The following is a 27218-nucleotide window of genomic DNA, read 5'->3' as shown; positions in this document are numbered from 1 at the left end:
TCTTTAATTTTCAAAAAACACTTATTGGGGTGTCTGGGTGGCTCAGTGGGTTAAGCATCCTACTTTGGCTCAGTTCCTGATATCATGGTTTGTGGGTTCAAGCCTCACAATGGGCTCCCTGCTGACTGTGCAGAGCCTGCTTGGGATTCTCTGCCTCTCCTCTGTCTCTGCCTCTTCAGTGTGCATGCTCTCGCACTCGCTCTCTCTCTCTCGCTCTCTCTCTCTCTCTCTCTCTCTCAAAATAAGTAAGTAAGTTTGGGAAGATCAAAAAAATTAAAAAATAAAAAAAACCATTTTATCATTTATGTATGCACATGGCCACGGCCTTAACATGGAAAGCCAGCAGTCTTGTGTCTTGCTTTCCCTGATCCTTACTCCAAGTCCCATTGCCAGCAAACCACCTTCCTTTTTCAGTTTTTAGTTTCTATGGTGGCTACTAGCAAAGATTTCTCAGTTCACTCACTATGGGCTTTTGTCCACTTTTTATTACAAAAACTTACAAACATGCATGAGAGCAGAGTAGTACAGTTACCTCTCCTGTTCCCACCTCCAGCCACACCAGTCTTCAGCTTATGATCCCTCTTGCCAACTCTTTTTTAATTTTCCAACATTAGATATTGTGTGTTGATTTCCCTCTTGAAAAGTAAGGGTTTACCCCATTTATACTGCCCCTTCCAAATTTTTTATAAATTTTTTAAAATGTTTATTTTTTTGAGAGAGAGAGAGAGAGAGAGCGAGCAGGGGAGGGGCAGAGAGGGAGACACAGAATCCAAAGTAGGCTCCAGGCTCTGAGCTGTCAGCACAGAGCGCAAAGTGGGGCTCGAACCCACAAACTGTGAGATTATGACCTGAGCCAAAGCTGGACGCTTAACCGACTGAGCCACCCAGGTGCCCCCCCCCCCAATTTTTTTATAGTAAATTATTTTTAGATCTTATGTTACCTTTGCAATTTTGAATACTTAAATCTCTTGTTTTTGTTCCATCCTCCTCAATGCTGTTCAACTGATCCCTTCTACCGGTAAGCTGGGGGAGCCTCACCTGTCTTTCCTTCTGCTTTTACACCTCAACCATTTTCAGCTGTACCTCTTACATTGTCAGGTTGATAGCATTCACAGCCCGTTGTATAATTACAATTAAGTTGTCTGTCTTTGTCTATTGGTTGGTCCTAAGATTTGAAAGTCTTACATCGTCAAGGGAATTGACATTATCAGGGCTTTAGATATCGTTCACTGCAGATCCACGTGTTGTGCTGGACTTCATCCCTGCTGGACTTCATCCCTGCCCCTGCCCATAGACTCAGGGCGACAGCCTTGTGCCACTGGGAGGCGAACGTTCTTTTTTTTTTTTTTTTTTTTTAAATTTTTTTTTTTTTAACGTTTATTTATTTTTGAGACAGAGAGAGACAGAGCATGAAGGGGGGAGGGGCAGAGAGAGAAGGAGACACAGAATCGGAAGCAGGCTCCAGGCTCTGAGCCATCAGCCCAGAGCCCGACGCGGGGCTCGAACTCACGGACCGCGAGATCGTGACCTGAGCTGAAGTCGGACGCTTAACCGACTGCGCCACCCAGGCGCCCCTGGGAGACGAACGTTCTAAGCGTCCAGTTAACACCTTTCAATTCACAATTAGTTGCTAGTTAGTAAGACTCAGGGACCCACACTCTACAAGCTCTCTTACTTCTCATTTACATCTTGTGTGGCCTTCTATTCTTTAATCCTTTTGTGCATTGAGTCCCCATCTGGAGAGGAAAACAGTGTTTCCACTTTTACACCCACACCAATTTTAGACTCTTGGTAAATTACAATGGTTTCCCCAAAAGTTGTCAAGTAAATACAGCTGATGCCATTGAAGGGACACCGTACTGTCGGGTTCTACATATACTTTATTTTATAATGAATTATAAATATATAAATATTTTTAAAATAAAGTAATTAAAAAACTCATAAATTAAGATATTCAGCTTCAGTGCTTTGAGTATTTCTTTTGCATGATCGCTTTTAGCCTTTCCAAGAAGTCTTTCAGTGTACTCTTCTTGACTTCATTCACAGAACAGGTCTGCAAAAGAAACATTTCATTAGCTTCTAATTTCATTAGTTAAGTAATTGAGTCTGTCTTTCCTGCCTGTCTACTGAGTCAAGCCTGCTGTGGCCCTTGCTACCCAAGCAATTATTTCTGACTAGGGCCTCCTCACTCCTCCAGTCTAGTTTCATTGGCAGTCCCTCTCTGCCACCAGGCCTCTTCTATGCATGCTAATAAACTCCTAGAAATGGTTACCTTCACTGTCAGCCTCTGAGGGGTGCCACAGACCCTGCGGGAGGTGAGGGGAGAGTGTCACCACTCCATGCTGCTTTGGGGCTTAACGTGAGGTGGAGCCTCAGACCTGCCTGCAGCCATCCTGGGCCTTCCGCATGGCCAGCTGGTCTGCTGAGACAGAGAGTCGTTCCGTTCTCTCTCCTGCCCATGAACAGCACCCCTCCAGCTTGGCAGCACCACGGGTGGAAAGGATCCCAGGCCACTGCTTCAGTTTGGGGCTCAGCTCTGCTCTGCCACTTTATTAATTAGGTTGCTTAGGACACACTACTGCATTTATAAAAGCGTCGCTGTTTTCCCTTATAAAAGGGGGACAAGTGTGCCTATTCCATGAGATAATTAAGAGGATTAAAAGAGGGAATGAGCGTAGTGGCAGCACCCTATTCCATTACCTTACCTTACAAATGAGGGGGGCAGGCGCAGTAAGGGGGTGAATGTCCCCAATTCCTGCACTTGGCCCTAGATAACATCTACTCTTGGCTCTTCCTCTTTTGCACACCGTCGATTCTCCCCGCTCCCCTGGATCATTACTTCTGGAGTGTTAACCTGCTGCATATATGCCCCACCTCAAAAGAATTTCCCTGAATCCACACCTGTCCTTCAGCTCTTGTTCTGCTTCTAGGCAGCCTAATAGAAAAACACCTCAGAAGAGTTTTCTGTCCTCACTTCCCCTTGCTTTCCACTCCTCCCCACCACCATTCTCTGTGGAACCCGCTCTAATCAAGCTTTCAGTGCTGAATCTCCATAGATAACGGCATCCCCCCTGTCCTCTGTCAGGCCAGATCCACTGGCCGTTCTCCTCTTCATCTGACTTGACCTTCTGGTACATTTGACACATTTGATGCCTCCTTCCTTATTAAAAGAGTCTGTTCACTTGCTGTCTGGGACACCACACAATCTTTGATTTCACTCTTGCTTCGCTGGCCACTTCTCAGCTCTCCTGCCGACCTCTTCTTCCTGACCTCTGTATGTGAGAGTGCTTCTGGGCTCAGTCCAACAATCTCAACATCTCCACTTGGCTATCCAGGAGGCACCTCACACTTAGTATTTATAAATTGAACTCCCGATCCTGCACTCAGCCCCCATCGCTGCCGCACCCAGTCCTCAAAATCTGTAAACAACACCAACCATCTCCCAAAGGGCTCAGGCCAGGAACCAAGAGGCCACCTTCTTCTCTTTCCCTCACCTGTGATGATGGTTCTCCTGGCTCTGTTTTCAGCTATATTCCAAAGCTCACAGCCTGTATCGCTCTCACCTGCAAAACTGCTGTTCCCCCCAACCTGGATTAGTGGGATGGCCACCTGGTGGGCCAGCGTGCTTCTGTGCTTAGTCTCATTCAGTTTATTCACCACACAACAACCAGAGTGATCATTTTAAAACACATAAATTAGACTGGAGTCTCTGCTCAAAACCCTGTGGATATATCCTCCCATGCTTGGGGTAGAATGCAAAGACCATGTGTGATCTATTAAAATCCCCCTTGCTCAATCTGATCCAATCACACTGGCTTTCCTACTAATCTTCGAACATGTGAACCTCATTTCTACCTCAGGACCTTTGCACAAGAATTTCCTCTGCCTGGAATGTTCTTTCCCCAGTTAGTCATGTGGCCTGCTCCCTCACATAATTTAAATATTTGTTCAGATGATGTCATCAATTGTTAAATCAGCCCTCTTTCTCATGACCCTTCTATTCTTTATTCTTAGAGGTTTTTTCATAGCACATATCACTACTGGACATAGTATTACATGTTAGTTTGCTTTCCTGACTCACTCACTAGAACATTCTGTGAGAGCAGGCACTGTTTCCCCAGTGCCTAGAGCAGCCCCTTGCACTCACAGAGCCTCAACAAATACTTGCTGAATGAATGAATGGGTTGATTAAGCAAGGTTACTACAACTCTGAAGGAGGAACATTTAGACGTGAGGTTCCTGTCCATCAGGAGCCAAGCTGTTGGGCATCAAGCAGCTCACCCTGTTTGCCATGCTGCTGAGGTTCCTGTCGAGTCCTTTGAGGAATTTGGTGGAGCAGTTGTGATGTGTATAGATCTGCCGGAGCACGGTTGTGGCTCTGCAGAAGATTTCCTTGTCGCTTGTGTTCTAGAAAGAAAAATGCCACAGTTAGCCATGCGCTAGCTCCGTTTTGACCATGGGGGAGAGAGTTTTCCTTGTGATTGCTTCTTTCCAGGAGGACAAGTGGAGAAAGTGAGTTTGCTCAACTATGGATCAGGTACTCAAGAATTCCTTCCATGTGACTGAAGGCTGCCGGTCACAGTAAACATCCTCTCCCACTTACCTGCAAGTGCAGCAACCTTCTCTTTTCCCTCAGATGGTGTTGCTGAAAAGGTACCTGATTAAAGTCACTCAGCTAAGTAGGTGACAGAGCAGGGATTTGAATGTAGAGCCATCTGTCTATAGCCCACGTCTGTTTCTCTCCACCACACGTGCTGTTCTGTAGGTGTCTGCTTGAGCTTGTAGTCAGATTCTGCTCTGTCTCGTTGCTATAAGATTTTAAAGTCCAGGTTTCCCAGAGATCCTACATGCTTGTTGAATAAATGAGTGCCCATCCTGTGGCCTGGTGCTTTGGGTAGCATTCTCCACTTGGCCCTCCCCACAGGAGATGGCAGTGTGTGCAAAGCTTGGGGTCCATGTGAGGAGATCAGACATTAGCCCATACAGCTAGAGGGGTGTGCCAGGGTCGGGGCTAGGTGTGAGATCAGAGGAAACTTCTGGGAGAGGGTGCCCCTGAGCTGGGCTGTGGACACAGCTTCTGTAGAGGCCTTTGGTCTGGGATGTGCAGCATGAGAACCTTGGTGGGATGCAGTAGTCCTGATGTGTGTCTGATTATATGACTCTTCGTGGGGACATTCGGGCTTTAGAAGAGGGAGTGTCCAGTGGGGGAAACAGCTCTTTTGGGGAACCTGGGAGAGGGATCGTAACTCAGTCTGAATCAGGCCCAGTGTGTCCTCCCACTTTGCACTGAAGAACAAAAAGCACAGAGCGTGGAGAGTGGTCTTAGCTTGAACCTGATCCAGCTCAGATAAAGCTGTCTCTAGCCTCTTCGAGAACATGCTTTGTTGGTCCCTTGCCACACAAAGTGTGGGCCATGAAATAGCACGGGCATCGCCTGGGAGCTTGTTAGAAATGCAGAATCTCAAGCCCGCCCCCTAGACGCACTAGATCACAAGTTCCACTGACAAAATCTCCAGGGGATTTATATGACAAATACTGTCTGGGCAGTTTTTTTTTAAGTTCCTGCATTTTTTTTTTCTGATTATTAAGGTAATATATGTCTACTATAAAGGTGATATATATTCAGCAAAGATGAAATTCACTCATTACTCCACCAGCCAGAGAGAGGTAACTTTTGATGTTTTGATAAATACCTTACAGTTAAAAAATTATTTTTTATTAAAAAAATTTTATTTTAATGTTTATTTTTGAGAGAGAGAGAGTGTGTGCACACATGTAAGCCAGCAGGGGTGGGGGGGACAGGGGGCGGTGCAGAGAGAGGGAGACAGAGGATCTGAAGTGGCCTTTGCGCTGACAGCAGAGAACCAGATGTGAGGCTTGAATTTGCAAACCATGAGATCATGACCTGAGCTGAAGTTGGACTCTTAACCAACTGAATCACCTAGGCGCCCCTAAATGTTTTTTGAAGTTTATTTATATATTTTGAGAGAGACAGGGAGAGAGGGAGGGAGAGTGTAAGCACGGAAGGGTCAGAGAAAGGGAGAGACAGAATGCCAAGCAGACTCCATGGCCAGTGCAAAGCCTGATGCAGGGCTCAAACCCACAAAGCATGAGACCATGACCCGAGCCTAAATCAAGAAATGGAGGCTTAACCAATTGAGCTACCCAGGCGCCCCTTTAAAAATACTTTTTTAAAAATGGAGATCAACTATTGATACTGTTTTGTAGCCTTTTCACACACTAGATAGTATAAACATTAAGTATTCACTAGTGTTTAAGACCATGGGGTTGAGAGCTGCATGGGAACCTGTGGCATCTTTGTACCGTAATTGGTTCATACCCGATCGTTGCAGTTTTTTGCTTCCGTAAAATAAAGTGGCAGTGAGTCATCTGTGTAAATCTTTATGTTCATCTCGTATTTCTTTAGGCTAAATTCTAGAAGTGTATTTCATAATTTAGGGTTTTTTTTCCGGGAAGACCCAGACCAGACGGAGGCATTAGAATCCCAGACTACAGAAGCTTCCCCTTTGCCCTGTGGGCCTTCGTGGCCCATGGGCAAGGCCTTTGGGAGGATGCGGACTTAACGAACCAGACAGGAGCCCTCCTGGTCTCTGATTCTAATTGGAAACTTGAAAGCAGTACCAGTATCTCTGGGCTCTGAGAGTCCAGAAACCTCCCATAAATCTCCCTGTCTTTGGAGGCTTAGTGGGTGAGCTGAGGTGGTGAAGGCAAAGGGAAGGCAGACCCCAGCTGTGCTGCTGGAGAGAACAATGAGGTTCAGGAAGACCAAGAAGACAAGAGCCTCTTTGCTTATTTTTTCTTCAAAACGGAATGAAAACTTTTCTAAAACTTTGGCTTAGAGCCTAGAAATTAAGCTCCCTTGGGACCCCTGGGTGACTCAGTCAGTTAAACGTCCGACTTCGGCTCAGGTCATGATATCATGATCTGCGAGTTCAAGCCCCGCGTCAGGCTCTGTGCTGACAGCTCAGAGCCTGGAGCCTGCTTCAGATTCTGTGTCTCCCTCTCTCTCTGCCCCTCCCCTGTTTGTGCTCTTTCTTCTCTTGCTCTCTCTCAAACATAAACATTAAAAAATTTAAAAATTAAAAAAAAAACTTAAAAAAAAAAGAAATTAAACCCTGTCAGTTTTGAGTATATGGCCTTATATATAATTGTCTCTGAACACATTCTTCAAAGGATGTTCTAAAGGTCACTAGGATACAATAGGAATTGAGAAGAGTTTGAATCTCATGGAAAAACTTCAAAAGCACTAATTCTAAAGGAAGTTTTAGTTAAGACCTCAGAGTTTCAGTTGCACTGGTATCGCAGCTACAGGCTGCTGCTCCCTGCTTCTCCAGCTTTTGCTGCCCGAGCGTGTCCTGCCTAGTGCAGGGGGCATGCTCGGACAGCCTGGTGGGCCTTGTAGTTTAGGACTGCTCAAGGAAAGGAGCTTCAACAGGGGGGCCTAGGCCTTTGCTGGAAACAAGCCTGACCCTCATGGGAGTAGAAGCAAATGGGAGAATACCTTCCAGGCTTTCTCCTGTGGCAGAGACTGTTAGATTTCTAACGTGGTCCTTGACTAGCTTCGTTGAGGGCCGTAAAAATCTAGTCCCCTTTGTGTTGTACTCATTATCTCCACTTCTGCCCAAATACTACTCGTGAAAAGTCTTTCACTTTTACTTAAAAAAGGGGGGTGGGTTGTCGAGGGCTGGCATAAGAGTTCTCTGAGGAATCATGGACTTGAGCTTTCTTTGGAAAGCAGGAAATACCTCCAACTAATGGTCCACCTAAGAAATCCATCTTGGACCAGCCAGCTTGCTTGTTCTCCATTTTGATCTATCTCAGACCACCTTAATTTCATAGATACCTGGGTAGATCAGCACTTTCTTTCCAGCCCCTGCCAACAGCAGGATCCCACCCAACTTGGAGATGATAGAATTCTTGATCCCCCAAAGAAAGGACACTAATACATGGGATTTGGGAAAGATGTCCTTCTTTGGCAACACAAAGAAAATAGCAGCCTTTCCTTATTCTGTAATATCTTAATGGATAAGAAAGCAGTGCTGTGTTTTTGAGGAAAAGAAAAGGGAACAATGAAGATGGTTAATGCCAGAGGGGTAGAAGCAGTTTGAGGAAGGCAGGTAGGAGTGAAGCAGGACAACAGGGACTTTTTTAGCAGATGTCTACCCATGTGGTGAGGGGAGCATGTGGTAACTGGTGGAGAGGAAGGCCAAGAACGGCAGGACAGTGGCATGTCCTGGCCTGCGCCTCAGCAGGGGTGAGGGCAGGCCTGGCCTTCTAGAGACGGCCTGGAGTGGAGTTGCCCCTGGGCATGAAGTCACAGAGGGTTGGATCATTTCTATCCCCTGGCCCCTCCTTAGAATTACTGCTCCTTTATAACCAGTTTTTGCCTTTAACCAAGAGTTACATCATTTTACAGTAACACGTTCCACTGACTCAAGAATTGGATATCAGCCAACTGTCAAAATCACTTTCACATCTTCCAGTGTGGAGACTGAGGCACAAAGAGATACGGAGACTGGCCAAAGGCCACGTAGCTAGTTAATGGCAAAACTGTGGCTAAAACGACAGGCTGTGTCACTTCCAGACCCTTAGCACTTTGGGACCCAGCCCTTGGCTTGGATGGAGCCCTTTCAGCAGTGCACTGCCATCTGGAGAACCCAGAGCACAGCCCAGTGGACTCTTGGCTATTTCTATATATATATAACATGTTAATAGATGTTATGTATGTATTATAGAATTCTACGTATGTATAATATCTTCAAGTTCTTCCAACCTCCTTCCTGATGGACAGAGTCTGAAATGGGATGAGATTCTAAAGGACAAAATTGCATAATGTATACATAATATATTATATATATATTATTCCATAATAATACATTATGCATCAATATTATATATATGATTATAGTATTATATATTATTGTGTATCAGACTCCGGGACTAATCTTTAATGAAATGAGATAGTCCAGACAAAGCCTGAAGAACAGTTTTCCTCACCCAGAAGGATGGGTCTGTCCTCTGGCCCAGGTGCTGGGGTGTGGCCATGCCCAGCCTGCATGGCTGCACTCCTGGCCAACTGATCCCCTCTGGTCCACGTGGAAAGCAAGTGGTTAGGAGACCACTGGTAAATTGAAGCTTTGGGTTTTTCATTCTCAGTCTTGTGTTTCCATGAAAACAGGAACTGATGTGCACAAAGCTATTGACATGGCTGTAGTCATATGTTTGTCAGAGAAAATGCACTATCAGCTGTCAAATCTGTCTCCTCCCACTAAAGATAGAGGGGCGGGGGTGAGACGGCACAGGAGGCGGAAAGGTGAGATGCCCGAGCAGCCAAAGCCAGGGATGTGTGGGTCCCCGTGCAGCTGGGCCGTTCTGGACCAGGCTGGAAGGGGCTTGGCAGGACGGAGCAGCTGAGGGTCTCTGGACAGCCGCCCTGGGAGCCGGTGGGCTGTTAGGTGACCAGGCTGCGGAAAAGGAGGGCCTCTGGCGATACCTCCTCTGTTGCCATAGGAAGTCTCTTAGACAAAATGAAAGCTCCTTCAACCTGTAATCTCCATATCTCTTTTTGTGAGGGTATTTGGTTTTTCAGAAATGTATGGGCCGGAAAAACTCTCCCCTTCAACAGGCCTTTACTGAGTGCCTCCTATATTCCAGGTACTAGGCTGCAGTGTAGGAGGAAAAGAAAGAACTCTTCCTTGACCAGGATCTGATTTAAGATGACAAAATCCAAGCTTCCTATTACCCATCTTGTAAATCAAGTGAAACCAGAAACACCAAAACATGTTTGAGAGTAAAGATCAGAATTCTCATTCTTTAAAAACATCTAACAGCTTATAGTTAATTTGGGCCATTCACTTTCTGTGTAAAAGAAGTTTCTAAAAGTTCAAACAAGAAACACTTGGCCTTCCTTTCCCAAGTCACTAATCTGCCAAAGCAGACCCTGGGGTAGCTCTTACCTTTGGGACTGCCAAGACGTCCATGACGGTCAGCTCCATGCATGAGTCCTGGCCCCGACGGGAACGAGAGAGAGCAAGAGACAGAGTCACTTCCGACTGTATGGAGGGATCCTTGCTGGGCAGCTCTCCCTCCCTCCAACCAAGTAAATTTCCTACCATCCCTCAGGACCAAAAAGCTCCTGCAGAGAAATCTCTGCACAGCTCCCTGTCACCAACCATCAACTTCTTTGGAAGTCCTGATGTTCTCATAGTCTAAGAAATACCCACGGCATCACCAGAACATCTGGAGAGATGGTGCCAGATATCTTACTCACGTTTCTCGCTGTGAGGATGTTCAACGTTTTGATGATCTCTTTCAATGTATTATTGAAGTTCTGGCCGTGGACGAAGGTGCTGGTAAATGCTAGTAAGCAGACCAGAGCTGGAATCAGTTGGGAGGTGAGATCCATTAATAGATCTCTATTTGCAGTGACAATCTGAGACAAATCCGTTTACTAAAAGAGAGTAACAATGCAATTCTGACGAAGATATCTCTATATATAGATTTAAAATTGCTGAAACTGAGGGAAAATGAGGGAAATTGGAAATTTTCATTACACCAGGTTGTCATTCGTTTGGGGCCAATCAGCACCTCTCTTCCAGGAGAAAAAATACCTCACAGAAACAGGTAAAATGTTCCTGTGAAATCATACCAATAGGAAAATGAAACCTTTTTTTAAAATTAACTACAAAGTATCAGCATAGGAAATTACACCATAATTTGTTCTTTAGATTAATCTTATCAGCTTGGGGTTGCTGCTGGCTTTTTGTTTGCACAGAAGGAAGAGGCCACAGGTGTCCGAATTTGTTTTAGTGCAGTCCTCCTGGGGAAAGATAGAGTAATATCAAGAAAGTTTGACTTGAATAGTATTTCAGCCTGGCTTCTTCCAAGTACGGGTGGCATCTTGGAAACTCTGCTCTTGTGGAAAAGCTGATCTGGGGTTCTTTCTCTGGGTAGAAGGAACATAATGGGCAAAGACTCTCTCCTGTCTTGGCACTCGGGCATGCCATTCCTCCAGGTTTAGGACTTTGGCAAAAGATGAGTGACATCAGGTGGGGGTCAGTCCAGATCACCTCCAGTCCACAGGCCTTTAGCGATAAGGAGCCCCTTCACAAAACATGTCTATCTCGGGTTTTCAGGAATGACCACTTTGTAAATGGAACTTAAATATGTCCTCAGCTCATTACGAAAAAGAGCCATAATCTTCCTGGTTTACAAGTCGGTTGTCTGTCAACACCCCACAACCTGCCCTGCTGCCTGAGTCTAATCCCCGGGGCCCTGCTGAGGTCCAAGCACCCCCACTGCTCACTCAGGGAACAGGACTCCTCGGCCCTGGTGTACCACTGCTCTTTCCTCCCGAGGCTTTCCTTCTCTTTCTTGTCCACTGCCTTTCCCTGCTGTCTGACCTTCCTCTCCCTACTGATTTCCTCAGTTCACACAGAAAAGAATACCGCTAAGTTGTCCCCATGCTTTGGGGCTTATTACAGGGCCTGGCGCTTTGTGAAGGAGAGGATCCAGATAAGTGTATGAGGAAGGTCCTTCGGCCATATTTTGGATCCTTCCACTGGACTGCAGTGGGTTTGCCAAACTCCATGCAATGACTTCTGACACCAACTATGCGGAGTTGGGTTACGCTTCCCAGGTTAAGGGCATAGCCTCCACAAGGCTGCTCTCCCATCAGAGAGGGTCGCCAGTCCACCCTCACTTTTCGCTGTTTGGCTAAAAATTCGAAAGTTCCCACTACCTTCTCAGGCTCTGTAGTTTGCTAGAGTGACCCACAGAACTCAGGAAGGTACTATACAGAAGGCGATAGCTGTGTTACAGCAAAGGGATACCAGTAACACCCAGCCAAAAGAACAGACACAGAGGTTGAGTTCTAGGAAGTTCCCAAACATGAAGCTTCTTCTGTTTCCTCTCCATTGGGTCCAAACATGCCACCTCCCCAGCACTTTAATGTATGACAGCGCACAGAGTACTGCCAACTAGGGCAGTTCACCTGAACTATGCTGTCCAGAATATAACTGGGGTGTTGTTCTGTAAATGTGATTGATTGGATCATTGACCCCTTCAGTTGACCTCATCCTCCAGCCCCGCCCTGGAGGTTTGGCTGATACCACTATGGCCTCAAGGTGATGCTGGTCCCTACCCTGAGTGGCCTAATTAGCATAAACTCTTAAGGCCCTGACACTCTTATACCTTGGGAAGTCCCAAGGATTTAGGGGCTCCTTCCCAGGAACCGGTTACAAATTCTTTATTCCATGGGCTTAGAAGTTACCTTCCAAGAGCTGGGACAAAGGCCAGATCTCTCTGGGTAAGTTTTTTTGTTGCTGTCGTTTTAAAATTTTTGAATAGGTTTTCCCCCCAAGTTTTATTGCGATATAACTGACATATAGCACTGTGTAGGTCTAAGGTGTACAGCATAATGATTTAACTTATATATATTACAAAATGATTACCATAGTAAGTCTAGTTGACACCCATCATCTCATTTATATAGAACAAAAAAAGAAAAAATGTTTTTTCCCTTGTGATGAGAACTCTTAGGATTTACTCTCTTAACAATTTAACAAGATTCCATACAGCAGTGTTAATTAACTACAGTCATCATGTTGTACATTACATCCCCTGTACTTACTTATTTTATAACTGGAAGTTTGTTTTGACCACTGTCATTCTCTTCACCCTCCCTCTACCCCCTTTACCTATGGTGACTACAGATCTGATCTCTCTTACTATGAATTTGGGTGTTTGGGTTTGGTTTGGTTTTGTTTTTGTAAGATTACACATATAAGTGAGATCATACAGTATTGTGTTTCTCTAACATTTCACTTAGCATAACACCTTCACGGTCTATTCATGTTGTCATAAGTGGTGGGGTTTCCTCTTTATGGCCAAGTAATATTCCATTGTGTGTGCGTGCGTGTGTGTGTGTGTGTGTGTGTGTGTGTGTACAAATTCTCTATTCATCCATCAATGGATACTTAGGATGTTTCCATCTCGACATATTGTAAATAATGCTGCTGTGAACATAGGGGTTCATGTATCTCTTCAACATAGCGTTTTCATTTCCCTTGGATGTATTTCCAGAAGCAGAATTAGTGGGTCATATGGTATTTGTATCTTTAATGTTTTGAGGATTTTCCATACTATTTTCCACAGCGGCTGTATCAGTTTGCATTCCCAGCAACAGTGCAAGAGGTTTCCTTCTGTCCGCATCCTCGCCAACACTTGTGGTTTCTTGCCTTTTTGAAATAATCATCCTAACAGGTATGAGGTGGCATCTCACTGTGGTTTTGATTTGAATTTCCCTGATGATGAGTGATGATGAGTATCTTTTCATGCATCTATCGGCCATTCATGTATCTTCTTTGGAAAAATGTCCATTTAGGTCCTTTGCTCATTTTTTATTGGGTTATTTGGGTTTCTTGCTAGGGCAAGTTAGGTCTTCACTACAGAGTTGAGGAGAGCTACTAAGAAGAGTTGAGTTCCTTCCAGGACAGATGGAGACTTCACATCCAGATAAACTGTTGTTTGGAGTAAATGGTGCATACTCCTTTTTTGAGGAAAGGTCCAAGTTAAAACAGGAAGTTAAAACTTGAAAGTGCAGACATCCTGGAGGAGAGTTCATGGTGCAGAACACACGTGTCAGAGCCTTGGGGCTGCGGGAGAGCTGGAGAGAAGGGGAGGTCAGCAGGATACAAAAGCTGTCCCTGTGTTCGGTGGTGGCTTTTTTGAGTACATGCCTTTCCTGGGGGCTACACCCCAGGTTTAAGGCTCTGGGGGCAAAGATGTAAACAGAAGAGATTTGTAATATGCGAACTAGTAGCTCAGAAGCAGAATAAAGCCTTTTTTTTTTTTTTTTTTGGTTTTGTTTTGTTTCAATGGTTGGATAAATCCAGGGATAGGTGAACTTTGCAGAACATCACGGAGTGACCGGAAGGTCCCCTTGAAGGGTAGGAGAAAAGGAGCTGTTCTCTCTGCACTGTGGCCCATGGCACTGTGCATGTAGCTGGCTGGACAGAGGCCTTGGAAGATGGAGCCTGCCCATCAGGGACAAGGACAGGGACAAGGCTCCACCTGCACAGGAGCCTCTTCCAGCCATCAGGAGTCACAGGCAGTGATGATACAAGGCAGACAGGCACCGGAGCTCAGAGAGAAGTTGAGGACTCTGCTAGGTTCTGGCTGTGTCAGGCACAGACCCCCTTCCCTTCACCCTGTGTGAGCGCTGAGAACCAGCCCTGGCTTCTGTGTGGCCTCAGAACTGTCCTTTCAGGCCCTAGAATGTGACAGTTTTGAACACTGGGTTTTGGAATCCATCAAACAAGCCACTTGTCCACTCTGTCGCCGTGGACAGATCACTGACTCTGTCTGGGTCTCAGTTTCCTCACCCGTGGAGTGGGAATGATGTGGCTCCTGCTCATAAGATCCCTGTGAGGTGTGAGAGAGATTCTATGCAAAGTGCTGGACACGTATTACTCCATGAGGGGTGGCTGTTTCTGGAGGCCACCTCACCACATGGGCAGCCAGGCCGCCTGTCAGGGCTGGCTGCTCTGCTTTCTCAACTTCCTCCGTAAAGTGGGAGCAATCGTGGTACCTCCTTCATGTGGCTCTTGTGAGGAATAAATAAGTTAATGTTTTTAAGTAGTCAGAATGGTGCCTGGTACCTAGTGTGTGCTCTGTGATGGTATTATTATTAATTTTAATTTTTATTTTTATTATTGTTATTAATCGTATCTTTGATTGGTCCCATGACTGTGGTACTTCATCTACCTGGCAAACCCGCGTCTGACAGGGCCACTGGAAGTTTTGCTGCTGGACACTACCCCACACCCATCCCTCCTGCATGTGTCCCCCTTTTAGTCTTTGAGACCTTATTCTTGTTTGGGGAGGGTGAGTGTTAGTTGACACCCTGCAGCCCTCATACTTAGGTCTCTGGAGTCCGCTCAGGAAGTGGGTACCACTGAGCACCTTACACAGAGAGCACTCAGTGCAGGGAAGTAGGTGTTGGTGAACATATTGGGAGGGTGGGGGAGCAGGCTCCCGGTTGGGCCCAGAATTCTAAAGAAATGACCCTCAGGAAGGAGTGCCAGCCCTGGGGCTGCCCCGCTGGTGTGGAGTTCAAGATTGCACTGCTGGAGCTCTATTCCAGGGACCCCAGGGCTGCTGCCTCTGCTATGTCCCAGCACCCCTAGCACTGCTCCTGCAGAAAACCTAACCTCCCGCTCCAGGGCACAGGAAGGGGGCATCTGCCACAGCTCCCTAGAGAACAGGGACAGGTGAGAGTACCCAGAGCAGCCCAGTTTCCAGGCCCTGGCTGAGGAGTCCTGCCACAGCAGCCATCCCCAGCGCCCTGTCCTACCCTGAACCCTGCATGCGTCCTCTTCCGTCCTCTTGGGTCAGTTGTGTGACACAACACAGAGAGAAGAGCCCTTTCCAGGACCTTCTCACAGGCTTATTCATGATGAAAATAAGACTCCTCCAATGGAGCTCTATCTAGCAGACGCTGGAATAAGTAGGCCTTAGAGGGGGTGTGGGGACAGTTCATGGCGGGCCAGTAGGCAGGCGCTCCCTGGGGCCCTGCAGGAACTGGGTGAGCCAGCAGCCTGGGAGGAGAACCTTCTGGAGGACTGCAGTCAGAGGTCACTGTGAGCTCAGAGCTGGTAGCTGGCGTGGATCAAGAAGCATGGCTCACGGATCTTGGATTGCGTGGGACGGCAGCAGCCATGGGTCTGAGGGTGGCTCCCAGTAGTGTACTGTCATTGAAGGCCATGCATCCTGCAGTCAGCGGGGCCTGGTGCTTCGAGTCCCAGCTCTGCCCCTTGCTCTCAAGGTGACCTCGGGAAAGTCTCTGTAGAACTGAACTAATAAAGGACTGTGGGAAGATTATATGAGGTGATCAAAACAGTGTTCAGTGTGGTGCCCGGCCTGTAGGAAGTCTCCCAACTTTCGTTACCATCATTATCATCATCATAGCACTTGGAATGGGCTGAATATAGGGGTGAGGAAGAGTGAGAAGTCACACAGAGCCCCAGGTTTCTGGCATGGGAGCTGCTGTTGGCAGAGATGACAGTTTCAGAGGGAAGAGGGGGACCCTGAGCAGAGGAGAGTCTGGGCTGTCGACACAGACGGCGAGGAAGCCAAGGGGAAGAACGGTACTGCCCCCAGACTCAGGAAGAGATGGAACAAGAAATGACTGTGGCGTTTCTGGTGCTGCTGGAAGAAGGGAAGGAGGGAGAGGAGGCAGGCAGCTAGGGGGGCTGGGAGGGGATGCAGGCTTGAGAGAGTCTTGGAGAAGCATGTGGTCAGTGGCATCAGATGTTCTTCAGGGGCGGGCGAGATAAGGCCGAAGTGTTTCCACTGGATTTAGTGATAGGAGACAATCAGTGACATCAGTGAGAGAGCTTCTGGAGTGCCATGGGGGCAGGTGCCCAATGGGGAGGAGGCCTCATGAAATGGAAACAGTGGTGTGGATGCATCTGAGAGGGCAGGCTTTGCTGGGGTGCTTGCTGCAAGGGGGTGGGGGATTCCATGTGTGGATAGTTATTATTATTTTTTTTTTATTGAGAGAGAGAGAGGCAGGCAGAGAGGGGGTGGGGAGGGGCAGAGAGAGAGAATCCCAGGCATGCTCTGTGCTGTCAGCCCAGAGCCCAATCACCACTCGGGTTCCATCTCACAAACTGTGAGATTATGACCTGAGCCTAAATCATGGGTCAGATGCTTAACTGACTGAGCCCTCCAGTACCCCATGTGATCAGTAGCTTTTAAACAGGGACACCCTTGGGGCACCTGGGTGGCTCAGTTGGTTAAGTGTCTAAATTCGGCTCAGGTCATGATCTCAAAGTTCATGGGTTCAAGCCCTGTGTCGGGCTCTGTGCTGACAGCCCAGAGCCTGGAGCCTGCTTCAGATTCTGTGTCTCCTTCTCTCTCTGCCCCTCCCCCGCTCGTGGTCGGTCTCTCTCTCTCTCTCTCACACTCTCTCAAAAATAAATAAACAAGTAAAAAAATTTTTTATATGGGGACACACTTGAGCACAGGCCTCGCCAGATCATTGCACGACGACTTGATCCTTCATGGTGCTCACACCATGGTACAAACCTTCTGTGCCCACATCCGATCCTGCAGCCTCTGGTTTGGAAACTTGGGTGGAGGTGGGAGGCGGGACTTGGGAAGCAGGTGGGACAGAGACAAAACTAAATTGGCCATGAGTTGCTAATTGTTGGGCTGTCAGTAATGGGGAGTTACTTGTGTATGTGTTTGAAATTTCCCACAATAAAGGAATTTTAAGACTTATGTTTAAAAAATTATACAGTTACTATTTATATGTTACATAATATCCATATATTTATAACCTCAGATGTCATAATGTTTGTGGAAGTGATGTATAAATGTATATCATGTAGATAACACACACATCTCCAGAACCTGACCATATCCAGTCCTCCACCATCATCTCCCACCTGGGTCTCCACAGGAGTGTCCTAACTGGCCCTCCTACTCCCGTCCTTGTCCCCACGTTGTGTCCTTCACACAGAGTGCTTCTGCTATGTGCGGGCCAGAGCAAAGCTATCTTGCCCTCAGAGCCCTGACTGCCTATTCCTCTTGCTCCCACCCTTGGCCTCTGCTCCCTACACCCTGATTCTGGGAGGAGCTTTCTTGCTCCAGACGTCAGCACCTGCCCTCCCCTCTCCCTGGACGTTTTCCTTAGTTATGTGAATGGTTTTCTCCATCCCTCACTTCATCCAGATCTGCATCCTGACCTCCCCATAGAGTTAGGCAGCACCTACCCCACCCTCACAGCAACCACCCCCTCCCCCTACTTCACTGGCCGCCAGTGCACTCACCACCACCTGTGCATCTGTGTTCTCTTGTTTGTGGACTCTGTCCCTCCGCTAGAAGTAACCTTATTTTGTTCATCATGGATCCCCAGCATCTAGAACACCTGGTAAAGGTCTCCGTAGATAATGAATGAACGAACGAACCTCCATTTCGCAGAAGCGAGAGCTGAGACTTGGCCTGAGTAACAGCAAGGGAAGTTAGGGGCAGAGCTGGGACTTATTTGGACCCTGTAGTCTCTGTCCCAGCTCCTGGTGAAGGCCAAGGAATGGGATTCTGAGCAAAGTTGCAAGGAGGACCCCTCATAAGGAGGGAAGTAGGGGGAGGAGGGTGCACTCTGGCTTCTCTAATGGAAGTGAAGTAGCTCCATCGGCTCCTGGCTTCTCTTTTCTTTGAGAAGCAGGTGGAAGGTTCTTCTCCTGAGAGAGGAAAGCTGTCTGAGGAGTCTGCAGAACCTCTCCGTCTGTCCTCGGGGCATCGATGCCACTTCAGCTTCAGAGCTGGACTGGTGACCCACCTTTCCCATCTCATCCCCCACATATTCCCCTGCACCAGCCTGGCAGGCCAGGGCTGGGTGAAGACCCCCCAAGAATGGTGTGCCTTCCTCTCTCACTGGCAACACAGCATCTGATGGGCCCGTGGGAGGAATTGTGCGGGACCCCTGCAGGTGCCGGATCCGCTCCTGAGACAGCCAGCTCCCCCAGCACACTTAGAATTAAACTCAGGTCCCCAACAGTCCAATCCTGGAGCCCTTCCCAGCCTCTCATGGACCAGACACCATTCTCATGTTGTTTTGTTTTAGTTTTTTTTTCTTAGTTAAATTTGTCCTTCAGTGGGAAGTGAATAAATGCTGATTAAAGAAAAGGTGAGAAGACAGAGACGAGGACAAAAAAAGGAGATGCTAAATGAAAAATTGCTTTTCTAATGGGGTATTGCTGGGGCTTCTTGTGGCCTAGGGCCTTGCGCTCAGAAGGGGGCGCCGACCCTCTGGTCTGCGGGAGCCTCCACAGCAGACTGGCTTTCAGGAATGGCCCTCGCCACGTGCTTGCTTGCTTGCTTGCTTGCTTGTCCAAGTAATGCAGAGAGCGGAACTGACGAAGGTTGCTATATTTAATGTTGATGTTTGCGTCACCGGTGACCACACAGCAGCGTTCGCCTGGGTGGTGCACGGGCTGGGGGCGTTTCTGAAGGACGCTTTAAGAGCACCACTTTCCACAAGGCATTGTGCAGGGGAAGGGAGAGGGCGCAACAGAAAGTGAGGTCGTAGGTAGAAAATTGCTTCTGGGATTTCAAATGGCTTCGTCATGGGGCCCTCCCTTGCTGCTGAGAAATCAGTTGATCTGGGAAAGTTCGTTGCAAACCCTTTACTCTGTTGCTTTTGGGTGGAGCTGAGAAACGAATGAAGATAATGAGGCTTTATGACTTTTATTTTTCAGTGTAGGAGTGGGCAGCATGTGTGTGGGAGGGGTGACCGTGGATACAGTCCCCAGTTCTGACACCGGTTTGGGCTTCCGGAAAAGTCAGAGGACTGGCCAGTGAGTCCCAGGCCATCGGCCATCCTGGAACATGGTCAGCTTGGACTCGGCTGGGCCGGCTTAGAAGGGAGTCAGCTCAAGGGAGGAACGATTTTTGGTTTTGCTCCAACTGACCAGCTAAATTAAGATAATACGCAGAAGGCACTTTCCTGTTGATAATAATGAAAAAGCCACAGGCTGATGGATTTGATGATCCGCAGCCTTCAAGCTTCCGGGTCACAAGGAAACAAGACGAAAGCCCTTGTCCTCCTGAGTCCCGAGCAGTTCAGAGAGGGCCAGCCTCAGAGAAACCCCAGCAGTGACTCGAAGTGTTTTCTGACACCTCATCTGAGCAGCAAACAGAGGGTGTTGGAGCCAAGTTCACCGGAAACTCAAGTGTGTCTCACTTCTCACTTGAGCCCCAGCCCCTCTTCCAGTGAAACCTCCGGGGCCTGGGGTTCGTGGGGTGCAAAGGGGCTCCCCACCCTGGGCCCCATGACCAGCATCTCCCTCCCACTCAGCAAGCACTCTGTCTCTTCCCGACCCCCCTTCTCTCTGGGACCTGCTCAGGGTTTGCTTCTCGCATGGAAGAAGTGAGACCATATGGTTAGAGAAACTCCCAGCAAATACCCCGGGCTTAGTCCCCAGGTAGTGGTGCTCCCAGCCACAATAGCTGACACATACGCTTTTTTCCTCTTTCATCTTTTTCTTTCTCTCTCATTCCTGGCTGGGCCCTCCTCCCTTTTGCCAACTGCACTGGCTTGGTTCTGTGGCTCTGGGAGGTCCATCATTCCTGACAGGGCCCGAGCCCTCTCTGGCTGACTGCACACATCCGTGACCACAGGTTCCTTGTCTTGGGGACAGTCTCAGTGCTGCAGGCAGGGAGCTGTGGGTACCTGCAGATGTGGCGCACTGTGGACCCCTAGTGGTGGGGCCCTGGTGGCCTTGCTGGTGCTGTACACCCTCCTGACTACCACTTGGAGTAAATGCATCCTTAGGAAATCCTAAGGGACCCTGCCCCAGTCCAGCCTCACTTCCAGTCTTCTTGAAAGATTCACATGGAGTTTCACCTGAAGGCTTTCCATCTTCCTTCGGACCGACCGGCCAGTGCTCTGGTTGGGCAGAGGATGTGGGTCAGAGGTGATGCTGCCAGAGACTGGATTGCTAAAAAGTTTTGTATAAACATAAAATCAATCTTCCACAAATATCCTCTGGCTCAAAACTCTTGAACCTCTGGATGGAGAGGAATTGCAGAGCTCTTACCTCCTACCCCCACCCCCGATTTGCCTGCTTTCCTGGTAGAGCTCTCCTCTCCAGACCCTCCATTGCTTACAGACTTCTTTCTGGGGCTAAACCTTGAGTGCATGTGCTGTCTTAGTCATTGCCAGCCCAGAGGGCGGGAGGAGTGTAGGCCGCAGGCAGTCCTCAGCAAATATAGTGGGACTCAGCAGGTTCTGAGACCTTGTGGGACCACGGAGACGATCCAGTCCCTGCTCCGGACAGCCTGTGGGACGCTCAGCTCCTGTGCCCCCTCCACAGGTCCTCCCTCATTTCTACCTGGGTGCAAGGGGTCCGCTCTGTTTCAGTGGCTCCTGGAGCTGCCCCTGTGGTTGTGTGCCCCTGGTCAGGTCCTGCCATGGCTTCTGTTGCCTGAGTCGTGCACAGCATCACCTCTCACTGCTCCCAGGTGACTGCCCCCACTGGTTCCTGAACATTGCTGTGGATGTTCCCACAGGGCTCGGGGCTTCTCAGGGAGGGTACCTGCCCACCACCCAGTGTTTGAGACTGGTTTGTGAGGACCCTACCACTCACTGCAAAAGCATTCCCTCCTTATGGGCACCTCTCAGATTCACAGTGTAAACCGCTCCTGAGAGACATGAGCATTAGCTGTGGTTTGCTGAGGCCTCTTCTTCTGGTGCTCCTAGTGCTGGCCTGGGCCAAGGGAGAGGCAGGAAGACCTGGTTGGGGCAGCAGTCTGACCAGGCCCCTGTGACCTGGGGTCTCTACTCCTCACTCCATAGTTCAGGGGTCATAAATCAGTTGTTCAGAGAGGTGGTGAGTATGCACTAATGATGACACCTGTCCAAGGACTGACTGTGCTCTCCCTAGAAAGTGAGCTTCCCATCGGGGGAGGTGCCCGCATAGGTTGATGCCAGTATGATAAAGGCCATACATTTAGGTGAGATGACATCTGGACAGAGAAAGGCTGGGTAGTTTAGTGTATGGGCTTTGGAGTTGGAGTGAGTTCTGGCTTCTCATCCTGGCTTTGCTCCTCACCAGGTGTGTGACCTTGGGCATATAGCCTTTTCTCCCCTGAGCCTCAGAGAGGTTGTGGGGGAGACACCAGAGGTTGTGTGGGTGGTGCTACACATAGGCTGGCCACTCATCATAACCGTGATCATAAGATGACTTCTGAGGTCCCTAATTGCTCCTCCTCCTCCTCCTCTCATGTCCTCCATGAACCCAGAAGTCAGGGCCCAGGCTTCCTCTGCCTCCCTGTGGGTGGCAGCCCACACCCCTGGGGGGTCGCTTACTTCCTTCCAGCCCAGGTCCTGTCCCTAACTCCCCCGCCACTCCCACTGCCCTGCCTCCAGAAGAACATAGGCCAGGATTCCCAAAGGCCACAGTAAAAGACAAACATCATCAGGTCTCTTGTCACTGTCTTTATTTCTGGCTTCCTTTGACAAAGTCAGTGAAACAAGACATTCAATGACCCCTCCCCACAGTCCACACACACCAGATGCAGCATTCTAGGCTGCTCTTCTATATATTATTAACTCTTTGATAACATTTTATTTCTTAACTTTAAATACAGGGAAAAACAATAAATTACTTCTTGGCTGAGGGCCAACTGCTGGCTGGCAGACAAGAGCAGCTACTCCAGCCCTCTCTCCTGTCCCCTGTGTCGGCCCCAGGACCCCAATGAGGTAGCAGAATTTTGCACACAGTGCTTATTCCCAGGGACTCCTAAAGCCCAAGTCACTGGGCCCCCAGCTCAAGGTTCTGGTGGTGACAGTCCCTTCCTGTCCCCAGCACAGACAAACAACATTTGTTTAAATAACACACAGTAATAAATAAGGCCAAGAAGAAGATATGCCTGAGCCGCTGTCTGCCTTAGCTGTCCCCGTATAGAGCAGGTCCGCCTCCCATACGTGTCTGCCAAGGTGGCGTCCTTGGTGTAATGCTGCCGTTCCCTCTAAGGAGGGGGCAGTAATGAGAGGCAGTGCTCCGCCCCCCCTCCCCCACCCCTGCCCCTGGTTGTTCACAGAACTCAGAGCCCAGATGGAGGAGGGCCCTGTGCACTAAGGCAAGGGCAGCTGGGGTCGGCTAGGCGAGGGCAGGCAGCACAGGCTGAGCTCTAAGCTAAGGAAATCGTGCCCCCCTCCCATCCCCCCGCCATCTCCCCAAGAAATTTGAAACTTCTGAAAGAAAAATGAATCTATAACTTAAACGGTCAGGTCTGCCTCTGCAAATAGCGATGCTAGGTTTTCATCCTTCATTTGAAATTTCCATGGCGAAAATTTCTCCTTAGATGGTTGAGCAGGTTTTTTACCAACTGGATCACTTCAATTTTGGTGTCTCGGCTGCGCTCACTGGAAATCTGCTGTGGGAAAAAGAGGCCAGGGCATTAATGGGACTCCAGAGCAAAGATGCCCAGCCTCTGCCAGGGGCTTTCCAGGAACTGGCTTATTTAATCCTCACGAAAGCCCCATGGGGCGGGTCCTGTTAGTGCCCACATTTCACCGATATGGAAACTGAAGCTCAGGTGGGAGTCGGAAGCTCTCAAGACCAGGTCTTGGAAATCCCGAAGGCCATGTTCCTGTTGCCACCGTGGACCCACCCCCCGGGTGGACGCTTGCCTCAGATGCTCAGCTAGGTTCCCCCAGGAGCTTCTAGGGTGAGCCCAGGGCTGGCAGGAGTGGGTGCAGGGTTGAGGGGTACAGGACAGGGCGCCTTACCCCTGCTGAGGGTTTCTGAGTGCACAGGGCTTTCAGCATCCTCTGGGTCCTTTGGATGGCAGTGCAGTCAGAGACATTGATGAGAGATTCTAGGGCTGCACAGTACTGCTGGGAGAAGAACACGGGGGTGTCAGGCCCTGCTGGGAACCCCCAGCCGTATGGCTTAGGCAGCACCTTCAGTGACTTCACAGGAGGAGGGGGCTGAGAGTCTTGATGGAGGTAGCTTTGGGTGGTGGGGAAGGTCCAAACTGTGCTTGCGTGGAACCCCTAAGCCTTGCAAGTGAGGAAAGACACACATAAGACCTACAGCCTCAGCCACCTCCCTCCCAGCTTCCAAGGGGTCCTCACCATGCCGGTTGTCAGGTTGACGCTCCACACCATGCTGCCATTGCAGAGGGATACCTGAAGGAGCAAAAAGATAGCAAAATCGCAGGGTAGGTCTCCATAGCGATCAGGCCCCACAGGCAACCCGGTGTAGCACAGAGGCAGGCCTGGGACCCCTCAGTGTTCCTGAACTTAATTTCCTGCTCTGCATACTGAGGGAGATCCATTGTACAGGGTTTAGGGGCTGAGAGAGAAAAATCTGAGTGACACAGCCTTGAGTGAAGCTTCCCATAGCCAGGGCAGCATTGGGTGAGAGAGGAGGGGAGGCCAGGTCAGTCAGATGGGAGGTGGTGGGCACTCGTGTATAAAACTCTATCTTCTGGAGGAGCCCCTGGGTGGCTCAGTCAGTGAAACGTCTGACTTTGGCTCAGCTCATGATCTCGTGGTTTATGAGTTCAAGCCCTGTATCGGGCTCTGTGCTGACAGCTTAGAGCTGTGAGCCTTCTTTGGATTCTGTGTCTCCCTCTCTCTCTGCCCTCCCCCACTCTCGCCCTGTTTCTCTCCCTCTCTCTCAAAAATAAACATTAATAAAAAAAATTTTTTTTAAACCCTGTCTTCCGAATCGGAGGACACTGCAGTTTGGAATATGGGCACCCGGTGTCACCCAGGCCTGGTTTGAAGCTGGCTTTTGTCAACCTTAATGCAGCTTAGTAGAATAGGGTCATCGCACCTGTCTCTTGAGATGGTTGGCAGTGATGAAATGAGATGAAAAGCACAGCACTAGCCTTGGCACACAAAAATTACTCAAACTGTGAGCCATCACCACTGGGGACAGGAGCTGACTACTAGTGAATTTTTCCATAAGAATGGGCTTAACCAAACTACTGCGAATAATGGCCCCATTATTCTGTTCACATCCATTTGGCAAATTCTAAATCGCCCTGGGAGGGTGCTGGCCTCTCTCTGCTAACCTCTTTTCTCGAACAGCTGAGTAGGAGCTGGTCTTGGCAGGCAGGGCCAGGCCAGGGGAACAGGTGGTCCTTGGGGGCTCAGCCAAATCTCTTTATGGGGCCGTCCGTTGTGCTATTCCCCCAACCGCTGGCCCAGCACCTCTCCCTCATGGCTGGGCCTGTCCTGGTCCATGGGGCTTCTTCAGGCCCCACAGGCCTCTTGGCACGGCCCAACCTTCATGGCCTGAACAATGACCAATTACCCTGCCTGAGAGTTACCCACCCTAGCACCAGCGTACTCACCTGATTCTGGGTGATGTTGACCAGCTCTTCAATGAGCTCCTTGAGCTCCCTCCTTGAGTGAGGGCCCGGGGAGGCAAGGCCACCAAGGCAGGTGAGAGCAATGACCACGGTCAGCCAGAGCGCCATGGAGCCTAGAGCTAACACAGGAGGAGCGAGGAGCAGACACGTAGGCTGGCCTAAGCTGAGTGGCTTGTGGCCTTGGCCTCTTGCGGTAGCTTTTATAGGCCAAGTGTGACGCCTCCCACCCTGGTCTCCGCTTTGTCGGGTACTATCTAGAAACCACATCTTTACTCATCTTGATTTTACTTTGTGGAAAATCCAGTGTCACATAAAGGAAAGAATTTGATTTCTTGTGGACTTAGCAGTGAGGGGGTCTGGGGCAATTTTCAAGATATGGGTGGGCTTACTCCAGCATTAGGGAAGAGGGCAGCCTGGTGTCGGCCAAGCCAGCTGGAGCTCTAGCAGTTTTGCTTGGTGACCGCCCCGAGTGCCTGCCCAGCTCCTGTCTTGAGACCCTTTGGGTCACCAGAAGTGCTAGGCAGACAGTGCTATGACCACAGTCTACCAGATGTGGGAATTGAGGGGTTTTATTTTTTCAGTGAAGTGGTCTCTTGCATTACCAGAGTAATACTTGCTTTGGATACAAAATTCAAACGGGATAAAAAGAGAAGAGTGAAGTTCACTCCTTTTCATCTGCCTGATTCCCTGTTGGCCTCACTGTGGAAAGGATGATAAAAAGTTCAGATTCCCAGGTCTCCACTGAAAGATCCAGTCAGAATCAGAGATCCTCCCTGGGACCTTTTCTTTTTAAAGTTGCCTTGATTATAACTTTGAATATGGATAGCCTAAAAACGGGGTGCACAACTCAGGCCTTCGGCGTGGGCCTGTCCTGATGGGAAACGCTTGACATGCCAGACTGGCACGAGTCAGGACCCAGCCTTAGCCCAGGTTGGAAAGTGTGACTGCTCCCAGTGCTATTGAGACCTGGGGTGGCCACCTCTGCTCACCAGTTATGTGTGGGACAAAGCCCTCCCCACTGAGGGACCCAAGTTTCTACAGATTGAAGGCTGTGGAGGGCAGTTTCAGGGCCTGCCCCCACTCCAGGATTTCCCTGAACAGCCCTCTCCCTCAGGGACATTGGCCCATAACCTGCTTTTCACTCCTTTCTCTAGAAGTCCTCCAGAAACCCCTGCAACAGAAACTATGTTATTTGCCTGTTGATTACTGATGTCAGCCTGGCTCCTTCACCCACTTCCTCCCCTAAACCAGTGCTTTCCCCTCCAGGCCCCTCTCTGTCTGCTCAGGCTCCCTTTGTCCTACCCTCAGTGAGGCTCAACATCCTCACAAGGGTCTCTGAAGGGATGAAGGGCCGCTGCTGGGGCTCTTGTTCACAAGCCTCCCAGCCTTGCCCACTCTCTCCTCCCACCCTCTCTTCAGGCCAAACCAAACTTCACAGCACAATTGTAGGTCCTGAGCCAGCCCCTGCCTCTTGTGCCCCCCGACACCCCCACTCCCCCCCCTCCCCCCCCCCCCCCCCCCCCCCGTGCCTGGAGTGCTGCCACTAGACTGTGTGACACCGCTGTGGGCCTTAGTTTCCTCATCTGTAGAATTGGGTCTCTGTGTTGAGGGAAGGAGCAGGGAACCGCTGTGGGATCCCGGAGCTCTGTGCCAAGAGGAGTCAAGGACCCTCAATCGCGGACCGTGTAAACTGAGGCGGGGAACTGTGGGCAGGTGCGCCCCCGCGCGTGGGAGAAGGCGCGCTGGCCTGACAGTCGCGGCGATGCCCCGCGGAGATAGAGGCCTTATGTAATGAGAGATGGGGCTGATAAACAGGTTCTGCGCGGCTCTGCCCTCCTCCGCGGCCTCGGGCGGTGGCCTTGCGGGAGGGACGGGTGGGAGCGGACTCCTGGAGGCTATGAGGCGTCCGCCCCCTCCTCGCGTGCGCGCAGGCCGGGCGGGCGCGGGAGCGTCCAAGGTGGGAGTGATGGGACCCAGCGCCAGGCGTGACGCGGGCCGCCTACACATGCCGGCACCCCGGTACCCCGAGCGCCTGTGCGCACCGGCGAGGGGGGCGCCCGGCCCGCCGCCTGGCCGGGCATCTGCTGACGCCGAGGACCCTGCCCGCCCGACTCCTGCCTTGCCACCAAGGACATCGGGGCCGTGCCTCCCGGCCGGGTTCAGGAAACCCGTCCTGGCCTTTGGCCCGCAGAGAGACCCCAGCTGGCTACGTAACAAATGCTCTTGTTGGTATTTGATTTTCAGGGGGCTCCATTCACAGACTGGATAATTGCGGTCAACACGAACTACGAACGGGCTGC

At 49.6% G+C, this 27218-nt stretch overlaps 2 protein-coding genes across 4 annotated transcripts; both read right to left on the bottom strand.

The window, feature by feature from the left end:
* Positions 1 to 1865: 1865 nt before the first annotated feature.
* On the bottom strand, positions 1866 to 10659 carry IL4 (interleukin 4). Its single transcript, XM_030317874.1, has 4 exons — positions 10292 to 10659; positions 9978 to 10025; positions 4282 to 4407; positions 1866 to 2053 (listed from the first exon to the last, which is right to left on the bottom strand). Exons 1-4 carry the CDS (start codon positions 10424 to 10426, stop codon positions 1961 to 1963), a joined length of 402 nt encoding a protein of 133 aa, XP_030173734.1. The 5' UTR covers positions 10427 to 10659; the 3' UTR covers positions 1866 to 1960.
* An 11258-nt stretch (positions 10660 to 21917) lies between these two features.
* IL13 (interleukin 13) lies at positions 21918 to 25337 on the bottom strand. Of its 3 annotated transcripts, none has more exons than XM_030299270.2 (4): positions 24901 to 25337; positions 23672 to 23725; positions 23324 to 23431; positions 21918 to 22968 (listed from the first exon to the last, which is right to left on the bottom strand). In XM_030299270.2, exons 1-4 carry the CDS (start codon positions 25183 to 25185, stop codon positions 22861 to 22863), a joined length of 555 nt encoding a protein of 184 aa, XP_030155130.1. In that variant the 5' UTR covers positions 25186 to 25337; the 3' UTR covers positions 21918 to 22860. The 3 variants fall into 3 exon arrangements, with proteins under 3 accessions (XP_030155130.1, XP_030155291.1, XP_030155219.1); XM_030299431.1 differs by having other exon boundaries at positions 21918 to 22965; XM_030299359.1 differs by having other exon boundaries at positions 23324 to 23428.
* Positions 25338 to 27218: the final 1881 nt, after the last annotated feature.

The sequence above is a fragment of the Lynx canadensis genome, chromosome A1 (assembly GCF_007474595.2).
Source record: "Lynx canadensis isolate LIC74 chromosome A1, mLynCan4.pri.v2, whole genome shotgun sequence".
NCBI lineage: Eukaryota > Metazoa > Chordata > Mammalia > Carnivora > Felidae > Lynx > Lynx canadensis.
This window is presented reverse-complemented; position numbering and strand designations above follow the sequence as displayed.

Excerpts from the sequence above, each read along its gene's own strand:
- IL4 (XM_030317874.1), bottom strand. The coding sequence starts at position 10,426 with ATGGATCTCACCTCCCAACTGATTCCAGCTCTGGTCTGCTTACTAGCA. Across the intron at positions 4,408-9,977 it reads ACGTCTTGGCAGTCCCAAAG|AACACAAGCGACAAGGAAAT; the intron begins GTAAGAGCTACC and ends TTTTCTTTCTAG. Across the intron at positions 2,054-4,281 it reads TCAGCAGCATGGCAAACAGG|ACCTGTTCTGTGAATGAAGT; the intron begins GTGAGCTGCTTG and ends TTTCTTTTGCAG.
- IL13 (XM_030299270.2), bottom strand. The coding sequence starts at position 25,185 with ATGTGGTTTCTAGATAGTACCCGACAAAGCGGAGACCAGGGTGGGAGG. Across the intron at positions 23,432-23,671 it reads TCAACCTGACAACCGGCATG|CAGTACTGTGCAGCCCTAGA; the intron begins GTGAGGACCCCT and ends TTCTTCTCCCAG. Across the intron at positions 22,969-23,323 it reads CTCAGAAACCCTCAGCAGGG|CAGATTTCCAGTGAGCGCAG; the intron begins GTAAGGCGCCCT and ends TTTTTCCCACAG.